The 15,453-nt window shown below is 54.4% G+C and overlaps 1 protein-coding gene across 2 annotated transcripts in view; it reads right to left on the reverse strand.

Moving 5' to 3' along the window:
• Positions 1–3,990: 3,990 nt before the first annotated feature.
• LOC139232971 (zinc finger protein ZFP2-like) overlaps positions 3,991–15,453 on the reverse strand; it is a 28,342-nt gene continuing 16,879 nt past the window's right edge. For both annotated transcript variants that reach the window (XM_070863470.1, XM_070863471.1), the window contains exon 2: positions 3,991–5,457. In XM_070863470.1, coding sequence (XP_070719571.1) covers positions 4,085–5,122 — 1,038 coding nt within the window. In that variant the 5' untranslated portion in view covers positions 5,123–5,457 and the 3' untranslated portion in view covers positions 3,991–4,084. The remainder of the gene's footprint in view (positions 5,458–15,453) is intronic.

The raw sequence follows: 15,453 nt of genomic DNA on the forward strand, positions 1-15,453 counted from the left end.
AGGGAACTAAAAACTGACTGCAAAAGCTTCTATAAATATGTGAAGAGAAAAAGATTAGTAAAGACAAACATAGTCCCTTGCAGTCGGATTCAGGTGAATTTATAATGGGGAACAAAGAAATGGCAGACCAATTGAACCAATACTTTGGTTCTGTCTTCACAAAGGAAGATACAAATAACCTTCCAAATGTACTAGGGGACAGTGGGTCTAGTGAGAATGAGGAACTGAAAGACATCCTTATTAGGCGGGAAATTGTGTTAGGGAAATTGATGGGATTAAAGGCAGATAAATCCCCCGGTCCTGATAGTCTGCATCCCAGAGTACTTAAGGAAGTGGCCCTAGAAATAGTGGATGCATTGGTGATCATTTTCCAACAATCTATCGACTCTGGATCAGTTCCTATGGACTGGAGGGGGACTAATGTAACGCCACTTTTTAAAAAAGGAGGGAGCGAGAAAGCGGGTAATTATAGACCGGTTAGCCTGACATCAGTAGTGGGGAAAATGTTGGAATCAATCATTAAGGATGAAATAGCAGCCCATTTGGAAAGCAGTGACAGGATCAGCATGGATTTATGAAAGAGAAATCATGCTTGACGAATCTTCTGGAATTTTTTGAGGATGTAACTAGTAGAGTGGACAAGGGAGAACCAGTGGATGTGATGTATTTGGACTTTCAAAAGGCTTTTGACAAGGTCCCGCACAAGAGATTGGTGTACAAAATCAAAGCGCATGATATTGAGGGTAATGTACTGACGTGGATAGAGAACTGGTTGGCAGACAGGAAGTAGAGAGTCGGGATAAACGGGTCCTTTTCAGAATGGCAGGCAGTTACTAGTGGGGTGCCGCAGAGCTCAGTGGTGGGACCCCAGCTCTTTACAATATACAGTAACGATTTGGATGAAGGAATAGAGTGTAATATCTCCAAATTTGCGTATGACACTAAACTGGGTGGCGGTGTGAGCTGTGAGGAGGACGCAAAGAGGCTGCGGGATGACTTGGACAGGTTAGGTGAGTGGGCAAATACATGGCAGATGCAGTATAATGTGAATAAATGTGAGGTTATCCATTTTGGGGGCAAAAATATGAAGACAGAATATTATCTGAATGGCGGCAGACTAGAAAAAAGGGAGGTGCAACGAGACCTGGGTGTCATGGTTCATCAGTCACTGAAAGTGCGCACGAAGGTACAGCAGGCGATAAAGAAGACAAATGGTATGTTGGCCTTCATAGCTTGGGGATTTGAATATAGGAGCAGGGAGGTCTTACTGCAGTTGTACAGGGCCTTCGTGAGGCCTCACCTGGAATATTGTGTTCAGTTTTGGTCTCCTAGTCTGAGGAAGGACATTCTTGCTATTGAGGGAGTGCAGCGAAGGTTCACTAGACAGATTCCAGGGATTGCTGGGCTGTCATATGTGGAGAGACTGGATCAACTGGGCCTTTATTCACTGGCGTTTGGAAGGATGAGAGGGGATCTCATCGAAACATATAAGATCCTGACGGGACTGGACAGGTTAGATGCAGGAAGAATGTTCTCGATGTTGGGGAAGTCCAGAACCAGGGGACATAGTCTTAGGATAAGGGGTAGGCCATTTAGGACTGAGATAAGGAGAAACTTCTTCACTCAGAGAGTTGTTAACCTGTGGAATTCCCTGCCGCAGAGAGTTGTTGATGCCAGTTCATTGGATATATTCAAGAGGGAGTTAGATATGGCCCTTATGGTTAAGGCGATCAAGGGGTATAGAGAGAAAGCAGGAAAGGGGTACTGAAAGAATGATCAGCCATGATCTTATTGAATGGCGGTGCAGGCTCAAAGGGCCGAATGGCCAACTCCTGCACCTATTTTCTATGTTTCTATGCTACGGACCAAGAGCTGAAAAATAGGTTTAGACTGGATAGCTCTTTTTCGGCCGCACAGACATGATGGGTCAAATGGCCGCCTTCCGTGTTGTAAACTGCTATGATTCCATGTCACCAATCACCTCCTGAGAGATATAAACCCACACTCGTCAGTGATGCTAAGTGGACTCGGTAAATATGTTAAAGGGTAAGACTGTAGAAACACAGTGGCAAACATTTAAGGAGATATTTCATAACTCTCAGCAAAGATTTATTCAAGTGAGAAATAAAGATGCTAAGAGAAGGATGAACCATCCCTGGCTAACTAAGGAAATAAAGGATGGTATCAAATTGAATAAAAAGGCATACAATGTTGCGAAGGACAGTGGAAGGCCAGAAGATTGGGAAATTGTTTGAAACCAGCAAAGGACGACTAAAAAAATGGTAAAGAGAGAAGATAGCACTTGAGAGCAAACTAGCAAGAAATATAACAGACAGTAAGAGCTTCTACAGGTATATAAGAAGGAAACGAGTAGCCAAAATAAACAATGGTTCTTTAGAGGATGAGACTGAAGAATTAACAATGGGAAATACGGAAATGGCAGAGATTTTGAATCGGTCTTCACGGTAGAGGACACGGAAAACATCGCAATAGTTGATAATCAAGGAGCTATTGCCAGGGGGGGATGGGGGTGTCTTAAAACAGTCACTATCACTAGAGATAAAGTACTAAGCAAACTAAAGGGACTAAAGGTGGACAAGTTCCCTGGACCTGATGACATGCATCCTCGGGTGTTAAAAGAAGTGGCTGCAGAGATAGTGGATACATTGGTTGTAATCTACTAAAATTCCCTGAATTCTGAAGAGGTCCCAGCGGACTAGAAAACCGCAAATGTTACACTCCTATTTAAGAGAGGAGGAAGACAGAGAGCAGGAAACTATAAACCAGTTAGCCTACCATCTGCAGTCCATCATTAAGGAAGTAGTAGCAGGACATTTAGAAAATCATATTGCAGTCAAGCAAAGTCAGCATGGTTTTATGAAAGGGAAATCATGTTTGACAAATGTGCTGGAGTTGTTTGAGGACGTAACTAGCAGAGTGCGTAAAGGAGAACCACTTGATGTTGTATATTTGGATTTCCAGAAAGCATTCGATAAGGTGCCACAAAAGGTTACTGCACAAGGCAAGAGCTCACGGGGTTGGAGATAATATATTAGCATGGATAGAGGATTGGCTAACTAACGGAAAACAAACAGAGAGTTGGGATATATGAGTCATTTTCCGGTTGGCAAACTGTAACTAGTGGGGTGCCGCAGGGATCAGTGCTGGGGCCTCAACTATTTACAATTTATATTAATGACTTGGATGAAGGGACCGAATGCAACACAGCCAAATTTGCTGATGATACAAAGATGGGTGGGAAAGCAAGTTGTGAGGAGGATGCAAAGAATCTATAAAGGGATATATATAGGCTCAGTGAGTGGGCAGAAATCTGGCAGATGGACTATAATGTGAGAAAATGTGAGGTTATCTACTTTTGTAGGAAAAAGGCAAATGCAAATAGGGACGATTACAGAATGCTGTAGTACAGAGGAAGTCCTTGTACATGAAACACAAAAAGTTAGCATGGAGGTACAGCAAGTAATCAGGAAGGCAAATGGAATGTTGGTCTTTATTGCAAGGGGGATGGAGTATAAAAGTAGGGAAGTCCTGCTACAACTGTGCAGGGTGTTGGTAAGACCACACCTGGAGTACTGCGTACAGTTTTGGTCTGGACTTGTCGCCATTCCCATGCCGAGGGGATTGCTACACCAGACGGGAGGGGCAACATTTGGGGACACTGATTCCCCACCAATTCCCATTCCCCTTCTTTCTGGTGGATAATGGAGGGGCCACTGTGTGTAATGTGCAAGTCAGTAAGAGTTGTCAGCAAATTCTTTCTAATTGCAGATTTTATTCAATGGAAACTTTCACACACTATTGTAGATTTTGTACCAAAGATCAATTTAGGATTAAAGTAAAAGTTCGTAATTTTATTGCAAATTAAATTTCTGTTAAGAATCGCTGAATTAAGGGGAAAGATAACACAACGTTTCTTAAATGGACACTGCAGCCCCGGGAACACAATCAGCAATATATCCAGAATATTAAAGTCAGCAGAAACAAACCCCAACTGTCAGAATGAACATGGTTCAGTCGGGATGTGATTAACAGCAGCAAGAACAGCAGATTCCAACCCCTGCAGTCACTTGTGAACGCGCTGATGTCTCAGCAGGTTGGATGACGTAGTGAATCCCTTCCCACATTCAGAGCAGGTGAACGGCCTCTCCCCAGTGTGACCTCGCTGGTGTATCAGCAGGCTGGATGACTGAGTGAATCCCTTCCCACATTCAGAGCAGGTGAACGGCCTCTCCCCAGTGTGAACTCGCTGGTGTTTCAGCAGATTGGATGACGTAGTGAATCCCTTCCCACACTCTGAGCAGGTGAACAGCCTCTCCCCAGTGTGAACTCGCTGGTGTGTCAGCAGGTCAGATGACCGAGTGAATCCCTTCCCACACTCTGAGCAGGTGAACGGCTTCTCCCCAGTGTGAACTCGCTGGTGTGATTGCAGGTTGCACGACTGAGTGAATCGCTTCCCGCACTCTGAGCAGGTGAACGGTCTCTCCCCGGTGTGAACTCGCTGGTGTTTCAGCAGGTGTGCTGAATTAGTGAATCCCTTCCCACAATCTGAGCAGGTGAACGGCCTCTCCCCAGTGTGAACTCGATGGTGTGTTAGTAGGTGGGATGACTCAGTGAATCCCTTCCCACACTCGGAACAGGTGAACGGCCTCTCCCCAGTGTGAACTCGCTGGTGTGTCAGCAGGTGGGTTGACTGAGTGAATCCCTTCCCACACTCAGAGCAGGTGAACGGCCTCTCGCCAGTGTGAACTCGCTGGTGTGTCAGCAGGTCGGATGACCGAGTGAATCCCTTCCCACACTCAGAGCATGTGAACGGCCTCTCCCCAGTGTGAACTCGCCGGTGAGCTACAAGATGGGATGACCCAGTGAATCCCTTCCCACAGACGGGGCAGGTGAATATCCTGTCCCCAGTGTGAATTCGCCGGTGAGCTACAAGGTTGGATGATGTAGTGAATCCCTTCTCACACACTGGGCAGGTGAACGGCCTCTCCCCAGTGTGGCTGCGTCGATGAATTTCCAGCACAGCTGGTGATCTGAATACCTTCCCACAGTCACCACATTTCCATGGTTTCTCCGTGGTGCGGGTGTCCTTGTGACTCTCCATGGTTGGACGATCAGTTGAAGCCTCGCCCACACACACAACACATTTACAGTTTCTCCGCGCTGTGAGTGGTGCGATATTTTTTCAGCCTGTGTAACTAGTTAAAGCTCTTTCCACAGACAGTGCACTGGAACACTCACTCGGGTGTGTGTGTCTCGGTGCTTTTCCAGTCACACTGATATTTGAAATCTATTCCCACAGGCAGAACAGACAAACATTTCCCCTTCCACTTTCAAAGGCCGATAATATTCAGGTCCTGATGAATCGATTGACTCCGTCAGATCTTGACGTGATGTTTGGTTTGTGTTTCCTGTCTGAAAATCTCCCCTTCCAATACGCTGTAAAAGGAGATAACAAAACTCATCACTGTCAGTACAAGACAGAAATTCAGGTGAGACACATCGAGTTTCCATGGAACATTCTTTCTTCTCTTGTTCTCCAAAGCTGTAAATCCCTGTCCCAAACATTGTCCCTCCTGCTGTGCTGAAATCCAAACCCATCACACATTTCTAGACTGTTTCTCCTCCACTCCCAGTTTTCACCACCAATTCTGACTGGGTTCAGTTCTACACTCACTGGTTCCCCTCCCTCTCCTCCCCTCAAAGTGCTGACTCTGGCTGGGTTCAGTTCTACACTCACTGGTTCCCCTTCCTCTCCTCCTCTGAAGGAGCAGTGTGGATGGAGCTTAACTCTCTATGTAACCCCGTGCTGTACCTGCCCTGGGAGCGTTTGATGGAACAGTGTAGAGGGAGATTTACTCTGTATCTAACCCGTGCTGTACCTGCCCTGGGAGTGTTTGATGGGACAGTGTAGAGGGAGCTTTACTCTGTATCTAACCCCGTGCTGTACCTGCCCTGGGAGTGTTTGATGGGACAGTGTAGAGGGAGCTTTACTCTGTATCTAACTCCGTGCTGAACCTGCCCTGGGAGTGTTTGATAGGACAGTGCAGAGGGAACTTTGCTCGGTATCTAACCCTGTGCTGTACCTGCCCTGGGAGTGTTTGATGGGATAATGTAGACGGAGCTTTACTCTGTATCTAACTCATGCTGTATCTGCCCTGGGAGTGTTTGCTCGGACAATGTAGAGGGATCTTTGCTTTGTATTTACTGCGAGCTGTCCCATCCTGGGGGTGTTTAATAGGACAGTCGATGGAGCTTTACTTTGTATCTAACTCTTGCTGTATCTGCCTGGGAATGTTTGATAGGACAGAGCAGAGGGAGCTTTACTCTGTATGTAATCCGTGTAGTACCTGCCCATGAAATGTTTGATGGGACAATGTAGAGGGAGCTTTACTCTTTTCCTAACCCATACTGTACCTGCACTGGGAACGGTTGACCGACCAGGGTAGAGGGACCTTTACGTCATATCTAGGAGCTTTCCTCTGTACCTAAACCATGCTGTATTTGCCCTGGGAGTGTTTGATGGTAATTGCAGAGCAAGTTTTACTTTGCATCTAAACTGTGCTGCACCTGCCCATGGAGTAATTGATGGGAAGGTATAAAGGGAGCTTTTCTCTATCTAACACGTGCTGTACCTTCCCTGTTTGATGGGACAGTGTAGAGGGAGCATTACTCTGTACCTAACGTGCTGTACCTGCCCTGTGAGTGTTTGATGGGACAGTGTAGAGGGAACTTTACTTTGTATCTAACCCGTGCTGTACCAGCCGTGGGCATGTTTGACAGACCAGGATAGAGGGAGCTTTATGCTGTATCTAGGAGCTTTACTCTCTATCTAAATGATGCTGTACTTGCCCTTTGAGTTTTTGATGGTAATTGCAGAGCAAGCTTTTAACTGTATCTGAACTGTATTGCACCTGCCCTGGGAGTGATTGATGGGAAGGTATAGAGGGAGATTTTCTCTCTCTAACCAGTGCTGTACTGCCCTGTTTGATAGGACAGTGCACAGGGATCTTTACTCTGCACCTAACCCATGCTGTACCTGTCCTGGGAGTGTTTGATGGAATAGTGTAGAGGGAGCTTTGCTCTGTATCTAACCCATGCTGTACCTGCTCTGGGAGTGTTTGATGGGCCAGTGTAGAAGGAGCTTTACTCTGCACCTAACTTGTGCTGTACCTGCCCTGGGAGTGTCTGATGAGAAAATGTAGAACATAAGCACAAACGAACATAAGAAAGAAGAGCAGGAGCAGGCCATACAGCCCATCGAGCCTGCTCCGACACCCAACACGATCATGGCTGATCCGATCATGGACTCGGGTCCGCTTCCCTGCCCGCTCCCCATAACCCTTTATTCCCTTATCGGTTAATAAACTGTCTACCTCTGTCTTAAATTTATTCAATGACTCAGCTTCCACTGCTCTTTGAGGCAGCGAATTCCACAGATTTACAATCCTCTGAGAGAAGAAATTCCACCTCAGCTCAGTTTTAAATGGGTGGCCCCTTATTCTAAGATTATGCCCCCTAGTTGTAGTCGCCCCTATCAGTGGAAACATCCTCTCTGCATCCACCTTGTCAAGCCCCCTCATAATCTTATACATTCGATAAGATCACCTCTCATTCTTCTGAATTCCAATGAGTCAACCTTTCCTCATAAGTCAAGCACTTCATATCCGGAATCAACTTCGTGGACCTTTTGTGAACTGCCTCCAAAGCAAGTACCGTATATACTCGCGTATCATGCGACTTTTGAAGACCTAAATTGTAACCTAAATTTGGGGGGTCGCATGATACGCGAGATACAAAATTTGCGGGTGTGAAGTGCTGGCCAAGATTAGGCTGTTAGGCTGTTAAGCAGACCGTATCCACGCTGAATCTCGGCATGCTCCAACAATCCTCTATGTAAAGACATTTCTCTTGGTTTCTCCTCTCACTCTCCATGATGGTTGTAAATCGAATATCCCTGGTTGATATTAGTTCCTCGATACTCATGACCAAATCATTAGTTTATGTGGAAAACAAGCCAAGTTCCTGCAGCACACCACTAACTACATCCTCCCAATGCAAAACAAAATCCATTTGACTCCTGCTGAAATTCTTCTCTTCAGGGGGAGAGAGAGTCGCGGAGGTCGGGGGGGGAGAGAGTCGGGGGGGGAGAGAGTCGCGGAGGTCGGGGGGGGAGAGAGAGGAGAGAGAGTCGGGGGGGAGAGAGAGTCGCGGAGGTCGGGGGGGGAGAGAGAGTCGCGGAGGTCGGGGGGGGAGAGAGAGTCGCGGAGGTCGGGGGGGGAGAGAGAGTCGCGGAGGTCGGGGGGGGAGAGAGAGTCGCGGAGGTCGGGGGGGGGAGAGAGAGTCGCGGAGGTCGGGGGGGAGAGAGTCGCGGAGGTCGGGGGGAGAGAGAGTCGCGGAGGTCGGGGGGGAGAGAGAGAGTCGCGGAGGTCGGGGGGGGAGAGAGAGTCGCGGAGGTCGGGGGGGAGAGAGAGAGTCGCGGAGGTCGGGGGGAGAGAGAGAGTCGCGGAGGTCGGGGGGGGAGAGAGAGTCGCGGAGGTCGGGGGGGAGAGAGAGTCGCGGAGGTCGGGGGGGGAGAGTGAGTCGCGGAGGTCGGGGGGGGAGAGAGAGTCGCGGAGGTCGGGGGGGGAGAGAGAGGAGAGAGAGTCGGGGGGGGAGAGAGTCGCGGAGGTCGGGGGGGGAGAGAGAGGAGAGAGAGTCGGGGGGGGAGAGAGAGTCGCGGAGGTCGGGGGGGGAGAGAGAGTCGCGGAGGTCGGGGGGGGAGAGAGAGTCGCGGAGGTCGGGGGGGGAGAGAGAGTCGCGGAGGTCGGGGGGGGAGAGAGAGTCGCGGAGGTCGGGGGGGAGAGAGAGTCGCGGAGGTCGGGGGGGGGAGAGAGAGTCGCGGAGGTCGGGGGGGGAGAGAGAGTCGCGGAGGTCGGGGGGGGAGAGAGAGTCGCGGAGGTCGGGGGGGAGAGAGAGAGTCGCGGAGGTCGGGGGGAGAGAGAGAGTCGCGGAGGTCGGGGGGGGAGAGAGAGTCGCGGAGGTCGGGGGGGAGAGAGAGTCGCGGAGGTCGGGGGGGGAGAGTGAGTCGCGGAGGTCGGGGGGGGAGAGTGAGTCGTGGAGGTCGCGGGGGAGAGTGAGTCGCGGAGGTCGGGGGGGGGGAGAGAGAGTCGCGGAGGTCGGGGGGGGAGAGAGAGTCGCGGAGGTCGGGGGGGGAGAGTGAGTCGCGGAGGTCGGGGGGGGGAGAGAGAGTCGCGGAGGTCGGGGGGGAGAGAGAGTCGCGGAGGTCGGGGGGGGAGAGAGAGTCGCGGAGGTCGGGGGGGGGAGAGAGAGTCGCGGAGGTCGGGGGGGGGAGAGAGTCGCGGAGGTCGGGGGGGGAGAGAGAGTCAGGGGGGAGAGAGAGTCGCGGAGGTCGGGGGGGGAAGAGAGAGTCGCGGAGGTCGGGGGGGAGAGGGAGTCGCGGAGGTCGGGGGGGGAGAGAGAGTCGCGGAGGTCGGGGGGGGAGAGAGAGTCGCGGAGGTCGGGGGGGAGAGGGAGTCGCGGAGGTCGGGGGGGAGAGGGAGAGTCGCGGAGGTCGGGGGGGGAGAGTGAGTCGCGGAGGTCAGGGGGGAGAGAGAGAGTCGCGGAGGTCGGGGGGGGGAGAGAGTCGCGGAGGTCGGGGGGGGAGAGAGAGAGTCGCGGAGGTCGGGGGGGGGGAGAGAGAGTCGCGGAGGTCGGGGGGGGGGGAGAGAGAGTCGCGGAGGTCGGGGGGGGAGAGAGAGTCGCGGAGGTCGGGGGGGGGGAGAGAGTCGCGGAGGTCGGGGGGGGGAGAGAGTCGCGGAGGTCGGGGGGGGAGAGAGAGTCGCGGAGGTCGGGGGGGGGGGGAGAGAGTCGCGGAGGTCGGGGGGGGGAGAGAGAGTCGCGGATTTCGGGGGGGGGGAGAGAGTCGCGGAGGTCGGGGGAGGGGGAGAGAGTCGCGGAGGTCGGGGGGGAGAGAGTCGCGGAGGTCGGGGGGGGAGAGAGAGTCGCGGAGGTCGGGGGGGGGGAGAGAGTCGCGGAGGTCGGGGGGGGGAGAGAGTCGCGGAGGTCGGGGGGGGGAGAGAGAGTCGCGGAGGTCGGGGGGGAGAGAGTCGCGGAGGTCGGGGGGGAGAGAGTCGCGGAGGTCGGGGGGGAGAGAGTCGCGGAGGTCGGGGGGGGAGAGAGAGTCACGGAGGTCGGGGGGGAGAGGGAGTCGCGGAGGTCGGGGGGGAGAGGGAGTCGGGGAGGTCGGGGGGGGAGAGAGAGTCGCGGAGGTCGGGGGGGGGGGGAAGAGAGAGTCGCGGAGGTCGGGGGGGGAGAGAGAGTCGCGGAGGTCGGGGGGGGAGAGAGAGTCGCGGAGGTCGGGGGGGGAGAGAGTCGCGGAGGTCGGGGGGGGGGAGAGAGAGTCGCGGAGGTCGGGGGGGGAGAGAGAGTCGCGGAGGTCGGGGGGGGAGAGAGAGTCGCGGAGGTCGGGGGGGGAGAGAGAGTCGCGGAGGTCGGGGGAGGGGGAGAGAGTCGCGGAGGTCGGGGGGGGGGGGGGGGGGGAGAGAGTCGCGGAGGTCGGGGGGGGGAGAGAGAGTCGCGGAGGTCGGGGGGGGAGAGAGAGTCGCGGAGGTCGGGGGGGGAGAGAGAGTCGCGGAGGTCGGGGGGGGGGAGAGAGAGTCGCGGAGGTCGGGGGGGGGGGGCGAAGAGAGTCGCGGAGGTCGGAGGGGGAGAGAGAGTCGCGGAGGTCGGGGGGGGAGAGAGAGTCGCGGAGGTCGGGGGGGGAGAGAGAGTCGCGGAGGTCGGGGGGGAGAGAGAGTCGCGGAGGTCGGGGGGGGAGAGAGAGTCGCGGAGGTCGGGGGGGGAGAGAGAGTCGCGGAGGTCGGGGGGGGGGAGAGAGAGTCGCGGAGGTCGGGGGGGGGGGCGAAGAGAGTCGCGGAGGTCGGAGGGGGAGAGAGAGTCGCGGAGGTCGGGGGGGGAGAGAGAGTCGCGGAGGTCGGGGGGGGAGAGAGAGTCGCGGAGGTCGGGGGGGGAGAGAGAGTCGCGGAGGTCGGGGGGGGAGAGAGTCGCGGAGGTCGGGGGGGGAGAGAGAGTCGCGGAGGTCGGGGGGGGAGAGAGAGTCGCGGAGGTCGGGGGGGGAGAGAGTCGCGGAGGTCGGGGGGGGAGAGAGAGTCGCGGAGGTCGGGGGGGGGAGAGAGAGTCGCGGAGGTCGGGGGGGGAGAGAGTCGCGGAGGTCGGGGGGGGAGAGAGAGTCGCGGAGGTCGGGGGGGGGGGGAGAGAGTCGCGGAGGTCGGAGGGGGAGAGAGAGTCGCGGAGGTCGGGGGGGGGGGGGGAGAGAGAGTCGCGGAGGTCGGGGGGGGAGAGAGAGTCGCGGAGGTCGGGGGGGGGAGAGAGAGTCGCGGAGGTCGGGGGGGGAGAGAGAGTCGCGGAGGTCGGGGGGGGGAGAGAGAGTCAGGGGGGAGAGAGAGTCGCGGAGGTCGGGGGGGGAAGAGAGAGTCGCGGAGGTCGGGGGGGGAGAGAGAGTCGCGGAGGTCGGGGGGGGGAGAGAGAGTCGCGGAGGTCGGGGGGGGGAGAGAGAGTCGCGGAGGTCGGGGGGGGAGAGAGAGTCGCGGAGGTCGGGGGGGGGAGAGAGAGTCAGGGGGGAGAGAGAGTCGCGGAGGTCGGGGGGGAGAGGGAGTCGCGGAGGTCGGGGGGGAGAGAGAGTCGCGGAGGTCGGGGGGGGAGAGAGAGTCGCGGAGGTCGGGGGGGGAGAGAGAGTCGCGGAGGTCGGGGGGGGAGAGAGAGTCGCGGAGGTCGGGGGGGGAGAGAGAGTCGCGGAGGTCGGGGGGGAGAGAGAGTCGCGGAGGTCGGGGGGGAGAGAGAGTCGCGGAGGTCGGGGGGGAGAGAGTCGCGGAGGTCGGGGGGGGGGGGAGAGAGTCGCGGAGGTCGGGGGGGGGAGAGAGAGTCGCGGAGGTCGGGGGGGGGGAAGAGTACGGAGAGAGAGCACGGAGAGAGAGCACGGAGAGAGAGCACGGAGAGAGAGCACGGAGAGAGAGCACGGAGAGAGAGCACGGAGAGAGAGCACGGAGAGAGAGCACGGAGAGAGAGCACGGAGAGAGAGCACGGAGAGAGAGCACGGAGAGAGAGCACGGAGAGAGAGCACGGAGAGAGAGCACGGAGAGAGAGCACGGAGAGAGAGCACGGAGAGAGAGCACGGAGAGAGAGCACGGAGAGAGAGCACGGAGAGAGAGCACGGAGAGAGAGCACGGAGAGAGAGCACGGAGAGAGAGCACGGAGAGAGAGCACGGAGAGAGAGCACGGAGAGAGAGCACGGAGAGAGAGCACGGAGAGAGAGCACGGAGAGAGAGCACGGAGAGAGAGCACGGAGAGAGAGCACGGAGAGAGAGCACGGAGAGAGAGCACGGAGAGAGAGCACGGAGAGAGAGCACGGAGAGAGAGCACGGAGAGAGAGCACGGAGAGAGAGCACGGAGAGAGAGCACGGAGAGAGAGCACGGAGAGAGAGCACGGAGAGAGAGCACGGAGAGAGAGCACGGAGAGAGAGCACGGAGAGAGAGCACGGAGAGAGAGCACGGAGAGAGAGCACGGAGAGAGAGCACGGAGAGAGAGCACGGAGAGAGAGCACGGAGAGAGAGCACGGAGAGAGAGCACGGAGAGAGAGCACGGAGAGAGAGCACGGAGAGAGAGCACGGAGAGAGAGCACGGAGAGAGAGCACGGAGAGAGAGCACGGAGAGAGAGCACGGAGAGAGAGCACGGAGAGAGAGCACGGAGAGAGAGCACGGAGAGAGAGCACGGAGAGCGAGCACGGAGAGCGAGCACGGAGAGCGAGCACGGAGAGCGAGCACGGGGAGAGAGCACGGGGAGAGAGCACGGGGAGAGAGCACGGGGAGAGAGCACGGGGAGAGAGCACGGGGAGAGAGCACGGGGAGAGAGCACGGGGAGAGAGCACGGGGAGAGAGCACGGGGAGAGAGCACGGGGAGAGAGCACAGAGAGAGAGCACGGAGAGAGAGCAGAATCCACTCGATGTTTCATGTTAAGGTCTGTATTCGATCTCAAAAAAGTGACTGGCATGATACATGAGATATATGGTAAAATCATGTTTTGGGGACGAAAATTTAGGGGTCGCATGATACGCGAGATCGCAGGATACGCGAGTATATACGGTATATCCTTTTTTACATATGGAAACCAAAACTGTACGCAGTATTCTAGGTGTGGCTGTACCAATACCCTATTCAACTGTAGCAAGACTTTCCTGCTTTTATACTCCATCTCCTTTGCAATAAAGGCCAAGATTCCATTGGCCTTCCTGATCACTCGCTGTACCTGCAAACTAACCTTTTGTGTTTTATGTACAAGTACCCCCAGGTCCTGCTGTACTGCAGCACTTTGCAATTTTTCTCAATTTAAATAATAACTTGCTCTTTGATTTTTTTTCTGCCAAAGTGCATGACCTCACACTTTCCAACATTATACTCCATCTGCCAAATTTTTGCTCACTCACTTAGCTTATCTTTTGCAAGTTTTTTGTGTCCTCCTCGCACATTGCTTTTCCTCCCATCTTTGTATTGTCAGCAAACTTGGCTATGTTACACTTGGACCCTTTTCCCAAGTCATTAAAACAGATTGTAAATAGTTGGGGTCCCGGCACTGATCCCTGCAGCATCCCATTAGTTACTGATTGGCAAACCAAGAATGAACCATTTATCCTGACACTCAGTTTTCTGTTAGTTAGCCAATTCTCTATCCATGCTAATCATCATCATAGGCAGTCCCTCGGAATCGAGGAAGACTTGCTTCCACTCTTAGAATGAGTCCTTAGGTGGCTGAACAGTCCAATATGAGAGCCACAGTCCCTGCCACAGGTGGGACATACAGTCGTTGAGGGTAAGGGAGGGTGGGACAGGTTTGCCGCAGGTTCCTTCTGCTGCCTGCGCTTGTTTTCTGCATGCACTCGGCGATGAGACTCAAGGTGCTTAACACCCTCCCGGATGCACTTCCTCCACTTAGGGCAGTCTTTGGCCAGGAACTCCCAGGTGTCGGTTGGGATGTTGGACTTTATCAGGGAGGCTTTGAGGGTGTCCTTGTAACGTTTCCTCTGACCACCTTTGGATCGTTTGCCATGAAGGAGTTCCGAAGTAGAGTACTTGCTTTGGGAGTCTTGTGCCTGGCATGCGGACAATGTGGCCTGCCCAGCGGAGCTGGTCGAGTGTGGTCAGTGCTTCAATGCTGGGGATGTTGGCCTCATCGAGGACACTAATGTTGGTGCGTCTGTCCTCCCAAGGGATTTGTAGGATCTTGAGAAGGCATCGTTGGTGGTATTTCTCCATACTGTATATGGTCCATGTCTCTGAGCCATACAGGAGGGCGGGTATTACTACAGCCCTGTGGACCATGAGCTTGGTGGCAGATTTGAGGGCCTGGTCTTCAAACACTCTTTTCCCCTGGCGGCCGAAGGCTGCGCTGGCACTGGAGGTGGTGTTGAATCTCGTTGCCAATGTCTACTTTTGTTGATAAGAGGCTCCCGAGGTATGGGAAATGGTCCACGTTATTCAGGGCTGCACCGTGGATGTTGATGACTGGGGGGCAGAGGTGTGGGGCGGGGACCGGCTGGTGGAGGACCTTTGTCTTACGGATGTTTAGCGTAAGGCCCATGCTTTCGTACGCCTCAGTAAATAAGACGAGTATGTCCTGGGGTTCAGCATACTGTAGCTCGACGACAGAGGTTGGGGTGGTCTTGGACCTGGCCTGAAGAGCTTCCCACTGGTTCTGTAGTTTAGTTCCACTCCAGCGGGGAGCTTGTTGACTGTGAAGTAGAGCATGGCAGCGAGGAAGATTGAGGAGAGAGTTGGGGCGATGACGCAGCCCTGTTTGACCCCGGTCCAGACGTCGATTGGGTGTGTAATGGATCCGTTGGTAAGGATCACGGCCTGCATGTCGTCATGGAGCAGGCTGAGGATGTTGACAAACTTTTGGGGACATCCGAAACGGAGGAGGACGCTTCATAGACCATCGCGGTTGACAGTGTCAAAGGCCCTTGTAAGGTCGATGAAGGCCATGTATAAGGCCGCCTTCGACCGTACACATATGTTACCCCCCAACCTCGTGAACTTTTATCTTGTGCAGTAACCTTTTATGTGGCACCTTGTCAAATGCTTTCTGGAAGTCCAAATACACCACATCCACTGGTTCCCCTTTACCCACCATGTTTGTTACCTAACTGGTAGCAATGCGGTGGAGGAGGATTTCCTGGAGTGTATTAGGTATGGTTCTCTAGACCAATATGTTGAAGAACCAACCAGAGAGCTGGCCATCCTAGACTGGGTGATGTATAATGAGAAGGGACTACTAGCAATCTTGTTGTGCGAGGCCCCTTGGGGAAGAGCGACCATAATATGGTAGAATTCTTTATTAAGATGGAGAGTGACAAAGTTAATTCAGAAACTAAGGTCCTGAACTTAAGGAAAGGTAACTTTG

Source organism: Pristiophorus japonicus, chromosome 20 (assembly GCF_044704955.1).
Source record: "Pristiophorus japonicus isolate sPriJap1 chromosome 20, sPriJap1.hap1, whole genome shotgun sequence".
NCBI classification, from domain to species: domain Eukaryota; kingdom Metazoa; phylum Chordata; class Chondrichthyes; family Pristiophoridae; genus Pristiophorus; species Pristiophorus japonicus.